This window comes from Heterocephalus glaber, unplaced genomic scaffold, assembly GCF_053883595.1.
Source record: "Heterocephalus glaber isolate CG9 unplaced genomic scaffold, H.glaber_assembly_v1.0 deba00001572, whole genome shotgun sequence".
Taxonomy (NCBI): domain Eukaryota; kingdom Metazoa; phylum Chordata; class Mammalia; order Rodentia; family Bathyergidae; genus Heterocephalus; species Heterocephalus glaber.
The window spans coordinates 22896565-22915305 of NW_028258357.1; the positions used below are offsets into that span (position 1 = coordinate 22896565).

The 18741-nt window shown below is 43.1% G+C and overlaps 1 protein-coding gene across 4 annotated transcripts in view; it reads right to left on the minus strand.

The window, feature by feature from the left end:
* Positions 1–2632: 2632 nt before the first annotated feature.
* Cry1 (cryptochrome circadian regulator 1) overlaps positions 2633–18741 on the minus strand; it is a 63590-nt gene continuing 47481 nt past the window's right edge. For 2 of the 4 annotated variants that reach the window (XM_021258364.2, XM_004844795.3), the window contains 11 exons: positions 15358–15500; positions 14439–14623; positions 13779–13867; positions 12271–12411; positions 11779–12090; positions 10496–10647; positions 10066–10268; positions 9878–9973; positions 4048–4119; positions 3868–3975; positions 2633–3261 (listed from right to left, as the gene is read on the minus strand). In XM_021258364.2, the coding sequence (XP_021114023.1) occupies positions 3872–3975; positions 4048–4119; positions 9878–9973; positions 10066–10268; positions 10496–10647; positions 11779–12090; positions 12271–12411; positions 13779–13867; positions 14439–14623; positions 15358–15500 (1497 nt within the window). In that variant the 3' untranslated portion in view covers positions 2633–3261; positions 3868–3871. Of the gene's footprint in view, positions 3262–3867; positions 4120–9877; positions 9974–10065; positions 10269–10495; positions 10648–11778; positions 12091–12270; positions 12412–13778; positions 13868–14438; positions 14624–15357; positions 15501–18741 lie in introns of all 4 variants that reach the window. The other 2 variants (XM_021258363.2, XM_004844794.3) reach the window with 1 other exon arrangement.

The following is an 18741-nucleotide window of genomic DNA, read 5'->3' on the forward strand; positions in this document are numbered from 1 at the left end:
GTCTATAGTGAATAAACTCTTTAATATAGCAACTTTACCCCTCAGGATGGGGAGTTAGAAGGAGTTGGGGAGGGAGGGATGGATAGGTAGAAGGATAGGGAAAGGTTAGCAGTGAGGCCAGAGGATACAGGAAGATCACGCAAACTCTAGGAAACTGTTGAAGAGAAAAGGAGAAGACAGAACAAAAGAACAAATACAAAAACAGAACAACCTAACAGCAATAAGGAGGCTAGAAACTATTCACTTTCCTTTAAAATTAATGACAAGAGAAGGAAAAAGAGAAGAAAGAAAAAAAAGATTCAAATTAGGTCAGGAACAGGAATAAAAAGGGAGAGAAATGAAGAACAAGGTGGGAGGGAGAGAGAAAGAGAAAAGAAAAAAAAGTTTAAAAATGTGGAAAGAGAAAAGAAAAAAAATAGATAAAAATTAGAAAAATTATGAAAAATAAGAGAAAAAATTACTTCAAAAAAAAAAAAAAATAGGGCCAGGGATTTAGCTCAGTGGTTCCACCACCTGCCTTGAAAGCATAAGGATCTGAGTTCGATCCCTGGTACCATAAAAAATAAATAAATATAAAAATAAAAGTAAAGGGCCTCCTTCAGGGTATGTCTCTGCTGAAGGTACAGACAGTGTGGGCAGCAGTGTGCAGATCTAAGTCAATTAGTTTCAGCAAGCGAGCAGCTGTCCCCTGAGGTTCAGGCAGATTTCTGCCTGCAAGGCCCAGGTTGAGATCTCTGACCTCCTGCAGGGTTGAACTCTGCAAGGCTCTATTGCAGGTTCCAGCTGCCCTTCCCCTGGATAGTCCAGGTGCCGAAGGGAGGTGCTAATCCCTCCACCTTACCAAGCACGGTGGTCTGCTGTGCCTTCATTGCAGAGTCTCTTCACTTTTCCAGTGGGCTTCAGTTTTCATCAGGGAGCCTGAGAGAGGCCTCTTTCTCTTGTTCATGTCTACTCTCTCTTCTGGAGCTCAGGACAATGGCCTTTCTGACCCACTGCCCCTCTGCAGTGTGGATCCAGGTGCTGGCCATGGCCCAGTGGCCAGAGGCGGGGGGTGGGGCAGCCCTGCGTTGGCGCCTGCGGTGCTCAGCTCCTCGGCTCCTCTGCACTGAAGGGGCAGCTGAAAATGCTTTAGAAAAGCACTCACCATGCACCAGTCCCCTAACCACGGTGAATGTAGTCATCCTGTACTGCAAATCACCCTGTGTCTGTAAGTACGACTCAAGCACACCGATGGATGCCCCCTTCCCTTTCAGTGATTCGTTTTGGCCACAATGCAAACCAAATGGAAGCAGCTGTTGAAAAAAATCTTGTGAAATACAGAAATAACGTCACCCATGTTTGTATGTGATCCACCAGTGCCCATGGTCAGCTAGTGTTCTTTTGCTAAAACGCTCACATGATTAGTCTTTCCCCTGATGGTGATGTGAAGTGCTGATAAACCCATGTCTATGAATTTCTCAATTACATACGGTAAAATCAGGTCCACAGAGTAAGATGTGAAATATGTCTATCACGAAAACATTAAAATGTGATAATTTAAAAATGTTATGTTTCTGTATTTTTAACTCAAATTTATCTTTAATTACCTTTTAATACAATTCTCAAATGAGTATTCAGCACTACTGAAGACAGGAAAATGAAAAACCACTGGTTACAAGTCAGAATGGTAAGAACCAGCCTACTAGAGAACAAAGGGGTAGTAACAGCAGTATCACTAAAGGCAGCTAACCAGGGCTGAGGCATACAGCTGTAGAGGCTGTGCACTGCACAATCCAGGGAGCTACACAGCATGGCAGCCCAGTAGCTAATAGTTATTCAGTACCTGACCATGTGCCAGGCACTGACAGGACCATTTTACATGGACTGAACTAGGAAGCAGCTCAATGCTTTCACCAGGTATTCTCATCCCCCTTTGATGGATGAAACAGAGAAGGCACAGAAGGTTAAGGTGTGTTATGGCTGTGTCTCGATGCCCCCCAAAAGCCTCATGCAGTCATAGGTGGGATTCCTGGAGGTGTCTGGGTCTAGAGTGCGTGATGCTGGCATTAAAGGTGCCCCACCCTGGGTGTGAGGGCTGCTCACCCTCAGGGCGGGTAGCCTGGATGGAATATCGGGGACAGACAGAAGGCTGCTGCCACCACGTGCTGCTTCCCTGCCTGCTTGCCTGCCCTGGCCAGCCATGAACTGTTTCTCCTTTGCGATGCCCCTCTCCATGCCACCCAGCCTTGGAGCCACCGGACTATGGACAGAAACCATACAAACTGTGAGCCAAATAAACCTCCCTCCTTTAACTTTGCATGTCGGATATTTTGTCTCAGCATTGAGAAGAGCAACTAAGGCAAGGTCGTAATTAAGACCACAAAGTTATGAAGCAGCAAACCCAGGTATCTCACCCCAGAACCCACACTCGTAACTGCTCTCCCATGCAGGCTAACTTAAGTTAGAAACCCCATTAAATGACAAAAGCTTTTTGGTTTTCAGTCTTCCAGACAATTTTGAAAAATGCTATCTCACTGAATATATGGTAACTGTTCCTTCATTCAGAAGGGTGACCGACTCTGTAATGGCAACTACATCTCGCACAGCAATGCTCTCGCTCTTACAGAAACAAAAAGCAACCACGCACACCAGATTGCCTATTTGCATATACTTTAATAACAAAGTCACTTTAGCTGTAAATGAATCACAACAGAGAGACAAGGAGCTTTAACACACGGTCCTTCCACAGCTTAGGCATACATTAGACTTTAAAGCACACTGTGTGTTAACAGAGGCAGCACCTACTAATTCTGATTATATATATTTCTGAAACATTATTATGAAAGAGTCCAAAGTTAGGTCAAACCATGTTGTCAAGAAAGTTTTGTCCTAAAATCTTAACAAAGTCTTTTAAGAAAGTCTAAAAACCTCCTATTTTTCCACATCAACTCTCAAAATGTTTGAGTTTTATATCAGAATATCAGTTTGCAACTTAAACTTTTACCATACATGAAAAATTATCAAAAATATATCGATGGGTCTATACTAACTTTGACTGTATTTACATTAAGCAAATTCTGTTACCAACTTCTTTATATACAAATTACCACTTGTCCTATGTGAAATTCGTTAAAAAGTTACAAACCACAGAAATGTCATTAGAAATAATGCATTCAAAATGTAACTGCTTTCCATCAATGAAGAATATTTTTAAATAACTTAATTGAAAGGTACTGCTCTCCCATCAATTTCAGCTGCAACAGTATTCCTTCTGAGTGTTCTCTATGATTTAAGAGAAAAAAGACAAGAAAGTATAAGCACAAAGAATTAAATGATAACAAGAAATTTAAATTGTAACTAGGTTGGCATGAGAAGATCACAAAAATGTAACAGTCTAAAATAACTGAAGAGACAAAGTCTTTAAAACTGGCAAATGCACCTCAGAAATACTTTTCATAATAATTCAAATCAAAAGAGCATCCCAAACCCAATTAAACTGCATGCAGGCATGGTTTTTTCTAATATTTCCAGAAAGGGCATTTAAAAAATTTAACTGGAATGAATTTAGATTTTAGAAGCAGCACAAAGATAAAAGAAATGTATATTTAAAAGGCAAAATTTGGTGGAAAGCTCATAAAAGGACTATGTTAATGCATCCACAGAGGAGGCCACTTAGTCAGACACATGGGAAGGAAACGAAAAAGTTCTTCCTCTAAGCTTTCTGGATTTAAAGGTCACTGATCGCAGCACTTTGCGCAGGACAATTCACCTCTCGGGTCCCATAATTAACTGATTTTGTAATAATCACTAAGAATTTACGTGCTCCACCTTGGAAGTTATTTAAGTCAGTGATGCACTCTTGTCAGCAAGAGGCTCAGCATTAGTTACCGGGTCAGTCAGTGCTCTGCCGCTGGAGCTTGGGGCCGATGCTCTGCGCGTCCTCCTCCTGACTGGGCCGCTTCCCACTGCTGAGCACCGGGCCCACACAGTTCCGCCCTGCACACCGGAAATGGCTTGCTGAGGACAGGAAGGCAGCGGGCAACGCGGGCGCCAGGGCCTCTGCCTTACCTGGCTTCAACAGGTGAGCCTGCTGACCGTCTGTGTGAGCACAGGGTAAGATGCCGCTCCCATGGGCACAACCTGCGGTAGTCAAACAGTAAAGTGACTTAGAATCAAATCTGAGATGTATGTATCAAGACTACAAGTCCCATTTTGAGTACTTAAATTCATTGATATACTTATACTTTTTTCAATTCTCTCTATGACCCCAAAATCACACGCCCAATCAGGAACTTCAATTTCAGCTCGCAGAAATATTCACAGTTCAAGGCAAAACCAAATCATGGATAATCGTTTTCTACGAAACATTTCTTCACCAGGTGACGATCAGACCCTTTACCATGACGTAGCAGAGGGGTGACACTGAGACCTCGTTCCCTGGCTTCTTCCCCACTTGCTTCCATGTCCTCCTCAGAGCCTCCCTGGACAGCGTTCCTCAGAGACAGGGAACAGGGCTGCCGGACGCAAGCGTGACAGCTTGATCCTACGGCGCCTGAGAGAAGGGGAGGGTGCACCTGGCTGGACAGGCACCCTGGGCCTGCACAGACCATGGCCTTATTTTTATCTTATGCTCCTTAGTCTTCCTGCATAGAGAATGCAGCTTTTCAGGTGTTCACAGGTGGAAACTGGAGGCCTGACACTGATCACCAAGGCACTGTGCAGACGGAAGGTGTCCTCTGCGGTAACAGACTACCTGCTGATGCCTCACTGTACAGCTCCCAGCCCGCTGTCACCGAGCGGGCGGTCACCTCTACTATCCCGACACCTGCCCTGGCGTCCGGCTGAAGCAGACACTGAGGGTGCCATGCCTGCTCTTCCTGACCTCAGCCAGCTCCCCCGGCAGCGACCTGCGGTCACCAGTGCCGCAACCACGTTTAGACCTTCACCGGCTGTGAATGTGCCAAGGCCACCATTGGGCAGCTGGACACTCAGGAGTGGACAAGATGGCCTTTCACGTCACCTGTGCTGCACCGTGATAAAAACCAGCCCCTACCCTCAGTTATCAGGCCACACACTGGCTGAGCATCTGCCTATTCAAGGACAGAAGTGACCAGGACTTGGGTCTGTTGCAAGGGGCTTGCAGGCCGGTGAGGAGAGGAAAACAGCCAAGGACAAGGAGGGTGGTCAGGTGCTGGCACAGATGCAGAGGTGGATGCAGGGTGACTCTGAAAGAAAGGTCAGAGATGTGGTCCCAGGACAGGTTGGACACGAGGTCCCTCGGGGTGCATTTTCATGAGCTTGTCAATTCTGTGCCTTCTTCTAGGACTGCGAGAGTGAGAATAACCTCAGACACAAAATAGAAGCTAGATGCCTCAGTTTCTACAACAGACACAACTAATATTAAAAATCAGGAGAGAGGCCGGGGATTTAGCTCAGTGGTTCCACTGCCTGCCTCGAAAGCTCAAGAACCTGAGTTCGATCCCCGGTACCAAAAAAAAAAATCAGGAGAATGGGCTGGGGATGTAGCTCAGTGGTGCCGAGCCTGCCTCACAAGCGCAAGGTCCTGAGTTCCATCCCCGGTACCGAAAAAAAAAAATCAGGAAAACGATTACCTTCACAAAGGAGAAGAAAAATTAACAAACTTGATAAACACATTGAATTTTCTTAAAATGGCATTATATTTCTTTGGAGAGCTAAATGCACGAAAATCACCATAGCTTGTGACTCCTCCACAAAGCACAGGCAATTCTGCCTTCAGGGAGCAGCAGTGTAGGAGATGGGAGTTTTGCTGATCCATTAGCTTACTATGTAACAGCAGTCACTCACGAAAGCCACACACCCTTGTACTCACAGGTCTTCAGGGTCACTACTGCAGTTCAAGTCTAAAATGCTGAGAGAGCCAGGCATGGTGGTGCACACCTGTAATCCCAGCATTTGGGAGGCTGAGGCAAGAGGACTGCTGTGAGTTCAAGGTCAGCCTACACTATATAGTGAGTTCAAGGCCAGCCTGGACTACATAAGAAGATCTTGTCACAAAAAAACAAACAAAAAAGCAGAGAGAATATAAGATGGGAGTTGTAAAGTGAAGATAACTGTCTCTCTCATGTGGTGGTACATACTTGTAACCTTAGCTACTCAGGAGAATGAGGCAGGAAGATTACAAGTTCAAGGCCAGCCCAGGCAACTTAGTGAGACCCTGCCTCAAAATTTTAAAAAGTGCTGGAGATGTATCTCAGTGGCAGAGGGCTTGCCCTGTGCAAGGCCTTGGGCTGAATCTCTAGTAACTCCACCCCCTAACACGATATTTGCTTTTTAGTTACAGTTTTAAAAGGACAGAAAGTTTACCTGATCACTTTTCCTCATCGTGTTACACCATCAATAGCACCAAAAGGATATTTAAATAATATCCTGATTTAATTACTGTGGAAGAGAAAACTGCACAAGAGACTGAAATGAAATACACTGAATAAAATATTCTTTGTAGTGTTAGGGATAGACCCCAGGCCTTTGCACTGAGGTATACTCCAGTCCTTTTTACATTTTTTCTTGACTTTTGCTTTTGAGACAGGGTCTTGCTAAGCTTGAACTTACTGTACCCTCCTGCCTCAGCCTACCCGAGTGCTGGGACTTTAGGTGATCACCACCACACCTGGCCACACTGAAATTTGAATAGTGACTGTCCCTATTAGCTAGGATTGTGGGGTTTGTTCTCCCTCTTTTCTAGTTTTCTGAGATTTTCTGTCTGGTGAATAGTCTTGTTTGTTTTTAGCAGCTTTGAGGTATAATTCACAGACTATAAAACTCACCTATTTTAAGTGTATAATTCAGTGATTTTTAGAAATTTACAGAGTTCTGCAAATACCACCAGAGTCCAGCTTCAGAGCATTTTCCATCACTCCAAAAAGAGCCCTCACGGACCCCCTGCGTTCATTCCCCTCCTCCTCCTGCCCAGGTGAGCTTGGCCACCTCACCTCTGCAGCTGTGCCGCCCACAGAGGGTGCTGGGCACGTGCAGCCTCTGTGTCCGGCTAAGGCCCGGCACACCCTGGTGTCTCCCCCTCTTCATGTACAGCACTCAGCTGCACGGCTGCCTTGCTCTGACTGTGCTAAATGAGGGCGCTACGTGCAGTTGTCGATAAGCCTGTGTGTGGACATGTTTTCATTTCACTTGGGCAGACACTGGGAAGGGAACTTCTGGATTGTACAGGAAGCTTTTTAAGTGCCACGCTTTTCCCAGGGAGCTGTACCATCTTACACCTGCCTCCCAGGCAGGTGCCATGATTCACACCCATCACAATACCCGGACCTCTTGTGTTCACCTTAGCCGTTCTAGCGGGTAGTGACTGCCCTGCCCCAGTCTGCTGCTCCTCTCCGGGCGACAGCCTTGACAGTCCCGGGTCCCAGAACACCCATCAGCCAGGCAGGGTACAGTGTTACCTCACAAAGTTTCTACTCTGAATCTGCTGAATGACTAATAATGTGAAAAACAGATAGCTTATAACAGAAAAAATAAGTAAAAACTAAAACACACTGCTACAGCAAACACTGTAGTCTGTTTTACTTTTTAGTTTTTGGTACCAGGGATCAAACTCAGGACCTTGCGCTCCCTGGCCCTGTGGTCTGTTTTATTATAAAAATAAAAGTACTTTAAGACTGCTATATGCAGAGGATCATAATACTGATCATGTCCAAGGCAGGCTGGCTTGTTTAAAGAAGTGAGTCTGGCTGAAGCCCACGTACTGAGGTCAGAGTAACTCGCACCCAAATTCCGTTCCCACAACTAAAACCTTCTGCCTAGATGGACAGTATTCTAATTACAATCATATATTTTGTCTAGTCTGTTCTTAATTCAAGACTGCTTTGTCTTGTTCTTTATGAGCCTCGTTTACACTAATTTCCATAGAAACCACATGTTGCCTTTACCCCATTTGATTGCCAATAAAACTCAGTGCCTGAGACTGGCCAGAGCCTTCGTCAGTTGCACCGGCATTGGTTGTCCTGGACCCCGCTTTCCCTCCTAATTCTGTCTCTTAGTCTATTTTTTTCTCAGGCCTGCATCGTATACTGGGCAGGTGGGGACTGGAGACTTACTGCGGCAGCTGTGCACTGCTTACTCCTTTCCCGAGTGCACACACACCAATTATAAGGAGAGAAGAAACATGCAGTTTGTACTGCAGAGATAAGAATTTTCCAGTCCCTTATCCTCCCCACCATAAAAGTCCTAAAGACTCTGCTGGCCAGGCCGTGTGCAGCACTCTGCCTGCACAGGAGTCCGAGAAAGCGCAGGCGCAGAGCCCCCAGCGAGCTCGGCTAGCAGGTCCTCTCCTCCAGTGGATCAGCCAGGGCTGCCCCGCCCACCACCTTCCAAGAAAACGTCTCCGGTCTCCTGGGTCTCCTGGGCTCTCCGTAATCTCTTCTTTCCTCATTTGTTTTTTCTCCTCCACATCCCACTTAGACCCTAAGGTCTATGTCATTTTTATACCTTTTATGTCTTTTTTTGGTCAAATACATTTTTATCAATAAATTTTATTTTATCCCATTCCCCTCAAGCCCCCTCCCCTCCCCATGTACAAAAGCTTTGTTTCCATTTTCCTTCTGTGTTCATTTTTCTTGTCCCCTCCTTCCTTTCTCCCTCCCTCCTCCCTTGTTCCCTTCCCATTTGAGCATTTTCTTCCCATTTCCCAACACCCATTATACACTTTTATGTCTTATGAAAGCGGGATTGAACCCAGCTCCAAAGTGAGCTACAGGATTACTGTCACCCTCCCATACCATAACCACCTTAAGTTTACAAATGTGTTATGTAAAATTATCCCAACTAACTTGCTCCTGCGCTTGCTCTGAAGGTCACTACAACCTGTGTGAGCCAAGACAGTGTGCACCACTGTCCCCCATCCTGCTCCCTGCTGTCACCTCCTGCTCCACAGAGCTCTGCCCCTTGCACACGTGTGGGGCCGACAGTGGCTGAGAACAGAGCAGGAGATCTGGGAGAACTAGAAAGCGCACTCTGTGAGGTGACTTCAATTCCAGGAGACCTGAGAAAGGGTAAGCTAAGCGTGAAGCACACGGCCTCACTGGCTGTGAGGGAAGTACACCCAGGAACGAAACAGAGCCAAGGGCCCGGTGAGCGACTGAGCCTCTCCAGGTCGACCCCCAGCCCGGGCCTAAGGGCTTCTGGAGGGCGCAGGTGAAAACCCCACTGTGGCACAGGGCGGCAGGCAGAACCTGACTACCCTTGTTCCTTTCTCTTGGTACTGATGCCTGGAGGCCAAACAAAGGCTGCTTTCTACAAGGATGAAGGATAATGTGGAATTCTGAAATGGTTCAATTTTAAAAAAGGTTTTATTCTTAATATCAATTTAGAATACATGATTTAAAAAATAAGCATTTCTCAAACACTGTCTTGTTTTTAATCAAATTACTTAGCTTCATACTATAGTTAGAACTTTAGAAAACTGATAAAATGATTCAAATTTCCAATATATACTGACTATCGTGCACGTTTAGAGGACACCCACAGAACAGACTATAAGAAAGCCTGAGGCGCACAAGGACCAGCGGGCCTATCATGTACATGGTGATGCCTCTGGCCTGCTCCCTGGACTGCTGACCTCCTTAACTACCGCAGAGCTGACATGCCCCTCAAGATGGTAAAAGACAATGAGCACTCTGAAAAATACAGCATTTGGGTTTCAATTTATGTCATGTAATGACATTTTCCAGCTTTTAAATGTCACCCGTGGAGAGGGGACATGTGGATGTGCACACAACACATGCATTTGTAAAGGAACCTATTGCACCAATTTTAAACATAGATTTTTAAACAGAACCTATTACAGCACAGTTCAGTAAGAAATATACATGATTAGAAGTCTCCGCCTGTCACTGGTATCACTCACTTCCGCTGCCGCTGCTGCCTGGGATGCTCTCTCCAGGAGCGTAGCCCATGAGACCTCCATTCCCATTAGGATTGGAAGGAACTGATGCAAGAAGACCTGCAGGGGACAAAATCTCCTGTGAGATTAGTGTGGATCAATGGCAGGCACACAGCAGCTGCCGCAGGGGCACACGCAAGAGTGCTGCTCACCTAGCCCTCGGTATCGCGAGAGCTGCTGGTAGATCTGCTTCATCCGCTCGATGTTCAGGCGGCTGGCCTCAGCGTGGTTCACCATCGGCTTGGGGTAATTCACTCCAATCAAACACTTGGCTACTTTTTGGATGCCTTCTGGTGCATTCCAGGGATCATAGATATATTTTGCAGGGAAGCCTCTTAGGACAGGCAAATAGCGCCTTTTAGGAAAAGGAAGAAAAGTTATTAATAAAATGCACCATAGGCAAACTATAGCAGATCACTAGCTGTCAGTGACCAAAGTCAAATCAATACCATTTAAATGATCTGTTTCCCCGTCTCCTCTCTGCTGCCCATCATGGGTGAGGAACACTTAACGTTGCTTAAATATGAAAAGCTCTTCCTGGATTAGCTATTCAAAACTCAGTAACAATCACCCTTGATTTACCTGATATAGTCTCCATTGGGATCTGTTCTCCTACCAAAACCAACAGGGCAATAGCAGTGAAAAAACTGCTGGAAAAAGGAACTACAAGATAGCCACATCCAACTTCCAGCATTTATGCTCCAATCTGCATCAAGCAGTAATTCTTCAAATACCTTCAGAAGTAACAGTAACCGATTAGTTTGCACACACACAATTCTCAAAGCAAGCATTTTTGAGGTCACTGTAGAGGAAGTCAGGCAAAGAGAACCTAGCACAGACCTATGAAATTAAACACCCCAACGCTTCCTTGTAAATGCTGTGTTCTATAATGTGCTCTTCAAGGGAGAGAAGTAGAGGGGTGCTATCCGTAGCTTTCTGAATAGAATTTACTTTTCCATCCTTTGCAGTGTTACTGCGTGGGGAGGGCAAAAATTGTTTAAGTTACTGATTCTGAAGGACAGTAGGATATTAGTAGAGAAAAAGCAGTAAACTGCTTACAAGAAAGCAAAAATGCTACCCCAAAATCACCAACAAAAATGTTGATGTGTGGTACATGGTTTAATCTCAAATTCCTTGACCCAAAGGGAAATAGAATTAAATGATTTTTCTTAAATTTATGAATTAGGGGCTATACATCTTTTTCACATATAACTCTGTGCTAGGAAATATGAAAGACAAAAAACAAAACAAAACACCAGGATCATAAATGGTCCTTGGGCCGGGGCTTTAGCTCAGCGTGGTTCTGCCACCTGCCCCTCAAGCGCAAGGTCCTGAGTTCAATCCCAGATACCAAAAAAAAAATGGTCCTTGGATAGGGAAAATATATGATAGAGCCAGAAAGGTAAAACATATGTAAATCCTTTTAGTATAATCACCAGATGATGCCACCAAAATCAGCATGATTTACTTTTACATAAATAAGTACCGCGATAAAGCTGTGATGGTTAAGTAAGGTGAAATGCTTTATATTTTAAAATTTATAATATGAATTTCTAAGAACTCTTAGGTGAATCTATTTTGTGACAGAAATGATCACCTACAAATATATCTTCCAATAAAACCTGAATATTAAAGCTTAGTAGTTCACTTAACCACTGAAATGAGGTTAATCAATTTAACCAGTTTTCACTAAAGTGGCAATGATTTTGCCATTCTGCTCTCCAAGTGTGTCTGTATTATGGGGATTATACGCTTATCATTAAAAACTAGTCTATGAATGAATGGGTAACCTCTAGGATTTTGAAAGTAAGATGTGGGAAGAGCCCCTTTGAAGCCCAACCACACCCCACTAGCCAGATGCCTACCTTCATCCCTTCCTCCCAGCTCACCCACAGGTCCCCGCGCGTCAGGAAGCACGCGACCGCGTGCCTGGCCAGGTGGTGGATCCAGCCCTCCTGGCGGAGCTGGGTCATGATGGCATCGATCCACGGAAAGCCCGTCCGGCCCTCTGCCCACTTGGCCAAAGCCTCGGGATTCTTATCCCAAGGAATCTGAACACAGATGGGGTTTCCTTCCATCTTATCAAAGCGGGGATTATTTGTTGCTGCTGTGTAGAAAAATTCACGCCATAGTAGTTGTCCATAAAGAGAAAGGGGAGGGGAACTGTTCTTCTTTACCTATGATTGAAATGCAAGGAAATATTCTTAGCAATTTTTAAAAGAGTACTTTGAAAAACAAGGTCTCACTTTAGATAATACTTTTTTTTTTTTTTGGTACCAGGGATCCAACTCGGGACCTTGCACTTGCGAGGCAGGCACTGGAACCTCTGAGCTAAATCCCCGGCCCCAAGATAATACCTTTTTGTAGAGATCTGTTAGCTTGAAGTAAAACAGCCGACAGGACAAACAACCAAATCGGAGGTAAGGGCTGAGCCCAGTAGGGCTCGCGAGCAGGGAGTTAGCGTTCATCCGAGGTCTTTCAAAGTTTGCCACCCAAGCCTGAGAAGAGAAAAAATCACATCATCCAACTGCCTCTTCTTTTCTAAAAATAAAAGAACAGTGATAGTACTTGAAGAGCAAAGTTCGAAAAAAATCTGCTAGGTGTTGGTAACTTTGCTCTATAGTTGAATGAAAAATCCGACCTGAGCAAGCCTGCAGGGGCCAAGAGTGAGTCACGGGTTGAGTGTGTCAGTGTGAGCAACACTCTCGCTCAGATGCGCACAGCGCTTGTGTTGGGGCATTAAAACACTCCTCATTGGGCTTTTAAAACATTTTTCGCTTTATTTGGGTAAAATATGGCTCCAAAGAAAGTTAGTGATACCGGCAGTAAAGCTAAGAGGAAAACCATGAGAACCACAATAGAGTTAATTTATTAAATTCCTAGAAAAATAATTTTTTTTTTTTGGTACTGGGGATCGAACTCAGGACCTTGTGCTTTTGGGGGCAGGTGGTGAAACCACTGAGCTAAACCCCAGCCCCGGAAAAATAAATTTATAAGTGTAACTTCTGGGCCTCAGAACCAATTATTTGGTGTTCCATTATTTCTTACAGGAAAAATATGTTCAGTTCTCAAACTTTTCAATGTTCCAACATGAATTTGGAACAAATTGAGTTCAACAACCAAGGTATCACTATATTCAAAATTGTATTTTTTAATAGGTTACCCAGTTCTTAGGGAATAACTTATTATCTTAGCCATAAATTTCATGTTTCAATTTTAAAAAAGCCTAAAAAGTGAACATTTTTTCTTCTAGACACCCTCATGCAACACTCATGTGAGAAACCGGACTCCCAGCCCAAGGCCGAGGGCAGCCCCAATCTAAGGGAAAAGTGCTGGCCCCACCTTGTCCAGTTTCACTTTCCAAGGCTTCAGATACTCAGGGTCAACCATGATCATAAAATATTAAATGGAAAATACAGTTTTAAATTTCATTAGTTTATTGTTATAATTATTCTACCTATCATGGGTTATTGTGGCAATCTCTCATTTTGCCTAATTTACACAGTAAACTCTATTACAAGTAGTTCGTACTGGAAAAAACAGTGTCTATGAGGTTCAAGACTATCCACAGTTTAGGGCACCCACAGGTCTTGGGATGTCTCCCCAGGGGAGAACAGCCGGAGAAGAATTCTGTTCTTCCTTCAAAGTTATGGTCTTCTGACACAAGCTTAGAGAGAAAGAAGAGAACAGTATGGTAGTAGCCAAGGAGAAACAGCAAAAGAGGGGACAAAGGGCATTAAACGATCAGCTAGTTGTTAACTCGCAAACCCTTCTTTTTTTCAAGTCTATTTTTAACTTTTAAAAGAAAGTAAAATAATTTTTAAAATGCCAATTTAGAAGTATGAGGGTGGGTGTATTATCATACTTTTCTTTCCAAATGCCTTTCCAAACGTGTAAGTGCTTCAGTTTCTCCTCCTGGCCACACTGCAGAGGGTAAGCCATCAGTATCAAAACCTAGAAAGAAGGAAGGTAGGTAGAAAGGAAGAAAGGAAGGGAGGGAGGGGAAGGAAAGAAGGAAGAAACGGCGTAAGGAAAGAATAAAGAGGAAAAAGAAAAGGAAGGAAAAAAAGATACATTATTCTTCGGAAACACAGTTCTTATTTAAGCACAGTATCTGAGAGGACAAATTACTTTACAGAAAAATTATGAAAACAGAATAATAATGGATGGCCTGGATAGGCCCTCACTTAGAGAGGCTATGACAGTCTCTACTCTGTAGGATGTACGTACATCTTAATGTGATGACAACAGATCACATATTTATAAAATACATAAATAATGCACAGATTCTTTATTTTTTTGGTACTAGGAATCGAACTCAGGACCTGCGCTTGCCAGGTAGGCGCAGTGCCACTGAGCTACATCCTCAGAAGATTTATCACTTACTTTATGAGTTTTTTTCTTTCTTTCTTTCTTTCTCTCTTACTGCAAACTACTTTACTTGGCAAAATCAGGTGTGGAATTTTCTGAGTGATTCATGACTGATTAGCTCCTGAAGTCCACACGCAGAGCAACTCACACATACCCAGCTCTTCCAGGGAAGGAACTCCGTATTTCTCATCATGGTCATCAGACAGAGGAGTCACGCATTTTTCTATCACTTCGGACGTAATGGTCTCCACTGGAATCTCCAGTGGCTCCATTTTGCTGATTAGTGTCTGAAATCTTTTGTAAGTTAGAGGCGGCTGTCCACCATTGAGTTCTATGATCCTATTAGGAGAGTAAAATGCAGTTGGCAAAGAAGGATGATACATTTTGGTTGATAAGCTCTGAAAAGGCTCAGAATCAGAAAATAAAATCTATCACCTAAGACTTAGAATGTTAGCTTCTACATGACTAGAAAATGTATTCACTACGCTTAATAGTTTAAGATCATTCTCTTCATTTTCTAGACTTTTGTTAGGTATAAAAATAGACAGTATGCAGGTACCAAAACCACTAAAACAAAGAGTATTAAGGACTTATGAAAACCAACTAACTGGCTACCTTAGTCTAAAGGCAATAACAAGAAATTAATATATATGAACATATAAAAAACACATTAAAACCCAACTCAAGGGATCTCTCAATCACTGATACAAACTAAACCAGGCTGATAATTACACCAAAAAAAAAATCAAGTCTAAGCCTAGAACAGGCAATTTTGCAACTTAGTGAAACCCTGTCTCAAAATAAAAAACAATAAAATGAATCTGATGCTGGCCAAAAAAATAAAAGGGAGGAGAAGGAGAAAAAAATGCATATTACATGTACCAATTCCCCACAATGAATGTAATCATTATGTACTACAAACATGGGGTAATAACAATTTAAGTAAATAAACAAATAATTTTAAAAATGGGCTAGAGATATAGCTTAGTGTGAAGGCCCTGGGTTCAATCCCTAGTATAACACAACAAAACAAAACAAAACACAAAACAAAGCAAGACAAAAGCAAACCTTACTTGTCTAGGTCATATAACGTATGTGAAATTCGTACAATGACTTCTACTCCAGCTTCAGTAGCCAGTTTCTTAATAGCTGCATCTCGTTCCTTTCCAAAGGGCTCTGAATCATACTCAATCGAAAGTTTAGTGATATTCCATTCCTAAAACAAGAGAGAGGACTAAGTATATACCAGCTTTACAATTGTTTTTTCTATGATAGCAATAAGTGAAAAGCTCAAAATTCACATACCAAAGGGTTACACATACATCAAATGTCAAGTATGAAGGAAGAAAACAGTACACTGCATCCATTAACAATGCAAACAACAAATGTATATTTACTAGATTCAAGGTGTTGAGCTGGGTACTAACCAATCGAGAAACATGCTTAAAACCAGCTCTTATGCTAAGTGCATTTGGGTAGCACTTTTTTTTTCAATTACTTAAAACTACATTGTCTCATCCCATCCTCAAAGCATAACTCAGACAGCATTTGGCACTATGGTTGCTCTCCTCACTTTGAAGATAAGGTTATTTTTCAAGAAGTAGGGATTTGCTCAGAGTCAGTCAGCCACAGCACCCGTGCTTACGCCTGCTGATTCTGAGAAGCCTCCTTACACACCTTTGACTGTGGACATGGTGTTGCCTGCCTTGCTGAGGTACTGTGTCTGTAAATATTTTGTTTCTGATTAAAAGATGTTATCTGTGAAAGATCTGGAGATGGTAATAATAATAGCAGCTACTTACTGAATGTCAGGGGTAATATTAATAAAGGCCTGAACATGTGATTTTAAATAAGGAGACCAAGGCTTAAAGGAATTAAATGATTTTCTCAAGCAGACAGTACAGGTTTTTAAAATGCTAAAATCTACTCAGGCTACTTTCAGAAATAAAACAAACCTGTAACTCTACCATTACTTAACTGAGTATATAATAACACAATGTAATTCTCCAACCCTATAGATTAGACATCGGCCGTTCCCCAAAACACATTTTTATCATTCAGCTCTAAACATTTGCTCTCCTACTGTTACTCATTTTTTTTTTTTTTTTGGTACTGGGGATTGAACTCGGGTCCTTGCGCTTGCGCAGCAGGCGGTGAAACCACTGAGCTAAATCCCCGGCCCCTCATTTTTAATTTAATTCTGTTGAAGTCAGATAATATCATGTATGAGATTTCAGTCTTTTGCAGTTGACTGAGTGTGGTCTTTCTTGATGAATTCTTCCTTTCACCAGAAATCAGTGAGTGTGCTGTAGTTCTTGGCTTCGCTCTTCCACACATATCAAACAGATTGATGCTCTCATTCATGTCACTTCTCCCTCTATGAGCTGTGACACTTTCTATCAATAACACGGTGAGAGGAGTATCGCTACCTTCCATGGAATGGTAGAAGTTGTGAGGTTACTTGAGGGAGGCCTAGGATTTGGAACTTGAACAATGTATTCTCTGACATTTGTTCAAAACAAATTACAGAGACAAACCAGCAAAATATTGTGGACTCAGCATGCCAACCTAGGGTAGCGGCCTGGCTGAGCCCTTCTTGTTTGCTCTGACATCACAGCACCAGGGCGGCCTCCTACAAGTTCATACAAAGCAACCGCCTTTCGCGGGCTGGCACTCACCATCGCATGTGTTTTATTTTTCTCTCTGGCACCCATCACAGCCCACATTCCGTGCTTGCCTATGTGTTTATGATCTACCCACTTCCCAGTACAGTGGGTTCTGCAAAGGCAGGAGCTCTTCCCATCTGCTTCAGTGCTGTCTCTGCCACACCTCAGACACTACCTCACACAACGCAGGGACTCAGTCACTCTCTGCTGAATTAATTCTATCATGTATGCATCGTGCAGTACTAAAGCAAGATCCAAACAACTCAACAAGCATAATATAAATTTAATGGTGAAATGTTAGTGGCTCACACTTCTTTTATTATGTGGTTTTCAAGCAAATACCATGCTTCACTATGCTCATCTATAAAGATTTCAGGCACATGTCATTTCTTGGATATAATGAGACGTCTTAAAGATTTATGCACTTGTTCTCTAAAATGAATACTTTAAACTCTTAAGGTTTCTGCAGGGCCTAGAATGGACATGATCCAGTCTGGCATCAAATGTGGAAGACGCTGGATTTAACTGCATAATAATAACTTAAGTAACAAACCAATAATTACAGTGCCATCCAAGTTTACCCAGTTAGCGTTTCCTAAATGTTATCATTTCTTCAGAAAAACACAGAAAGAAGTTAAGAGAAAAGGCCACCTTGTCACCTATATTAAGTCCGAGTTTACCTGAGAAAAATCTGGTAAAAACCCTGAGTGTATTAGCCATGCCTGTGGACACGCACGTGTGAAGGTGCCCAGCTACCAACAGAAGCAGAGCAAAGTGGGTGAGCCTGCAGAGGGGGCGTGAGGACGAGGGCCAGGAGCACTGGAGCCACCAGGACATAAAGCTACCACCAGGGCACCTCTGCTGCGGGCAATAGGAGCACTCGCCCACTGAAACCTCCCTCCGCCTGGACTGGCACAGTCAAACCAACACCTACTGAGTGAGTCTGCCAGGCCCTGACCAAAGAACCTTCTTTCTCCCTCAGAAGCCCCAGGTGCGGTGCGGGCAGCACTGAGGGTCAGCCTTGTCAGGGAGACCTGCATTTAACTCTGCAACTTCTCAGACTTTTTAAAAAACACAGGTATTTAGTGTCTCTAAACAAAAAATAATGTAGTAAGAAAGAAATTAATTATATGGCTCTGTACACAGTAAATAAATCTGAAAGAAAATGTTCTAAGAGGCATTTTATACAGACTAATGTATGCAGCTGAAGGAAGAATAAAGATGAGTGTTCTATGTGTGTGTGTGTTCATGTGTCTGTACTTCATGGCCCGTGTTAAAACCAAGTCCTCTCTGCTAAAGTGACAAGACAAGACATATATTAAGTGCATACGGCAGTTTGATCCAATGATCCTATTTTGGTTAGGAGAAATTTCAAAACAAAAAATACAAAAGACAAGCTGGCTTGGAAAGTTTGTTCAAAAACAGGTAATTAAAATTTTTGTATTTTATAGCAAATAAAATCCTCCTTAGGATTCTTTTTACTTTTACCAAATGATTTAGAGACAGGGTTGAAGCAGTTATGCACACACACTTTCACACTCACGACTTATTGATGAACTATTATCATTACTTTGGATATACTTTCTTCTTAGAACTCTCCATATTCCCAGGTTACATCAGGGCCTTGGTCACAGTCGTGAACCACCTTTAGCGAGTAACACATTTCACTGGCCAACACGATTACATTAGTCAGGCCCTAGACCTCAATGCTTCTGTGAGACCAGCAGAAGAGAAAGGCCAGGGGATAGTGACTGGATTTCTACACTGAGATGTTATTCAGGGAAATGAATG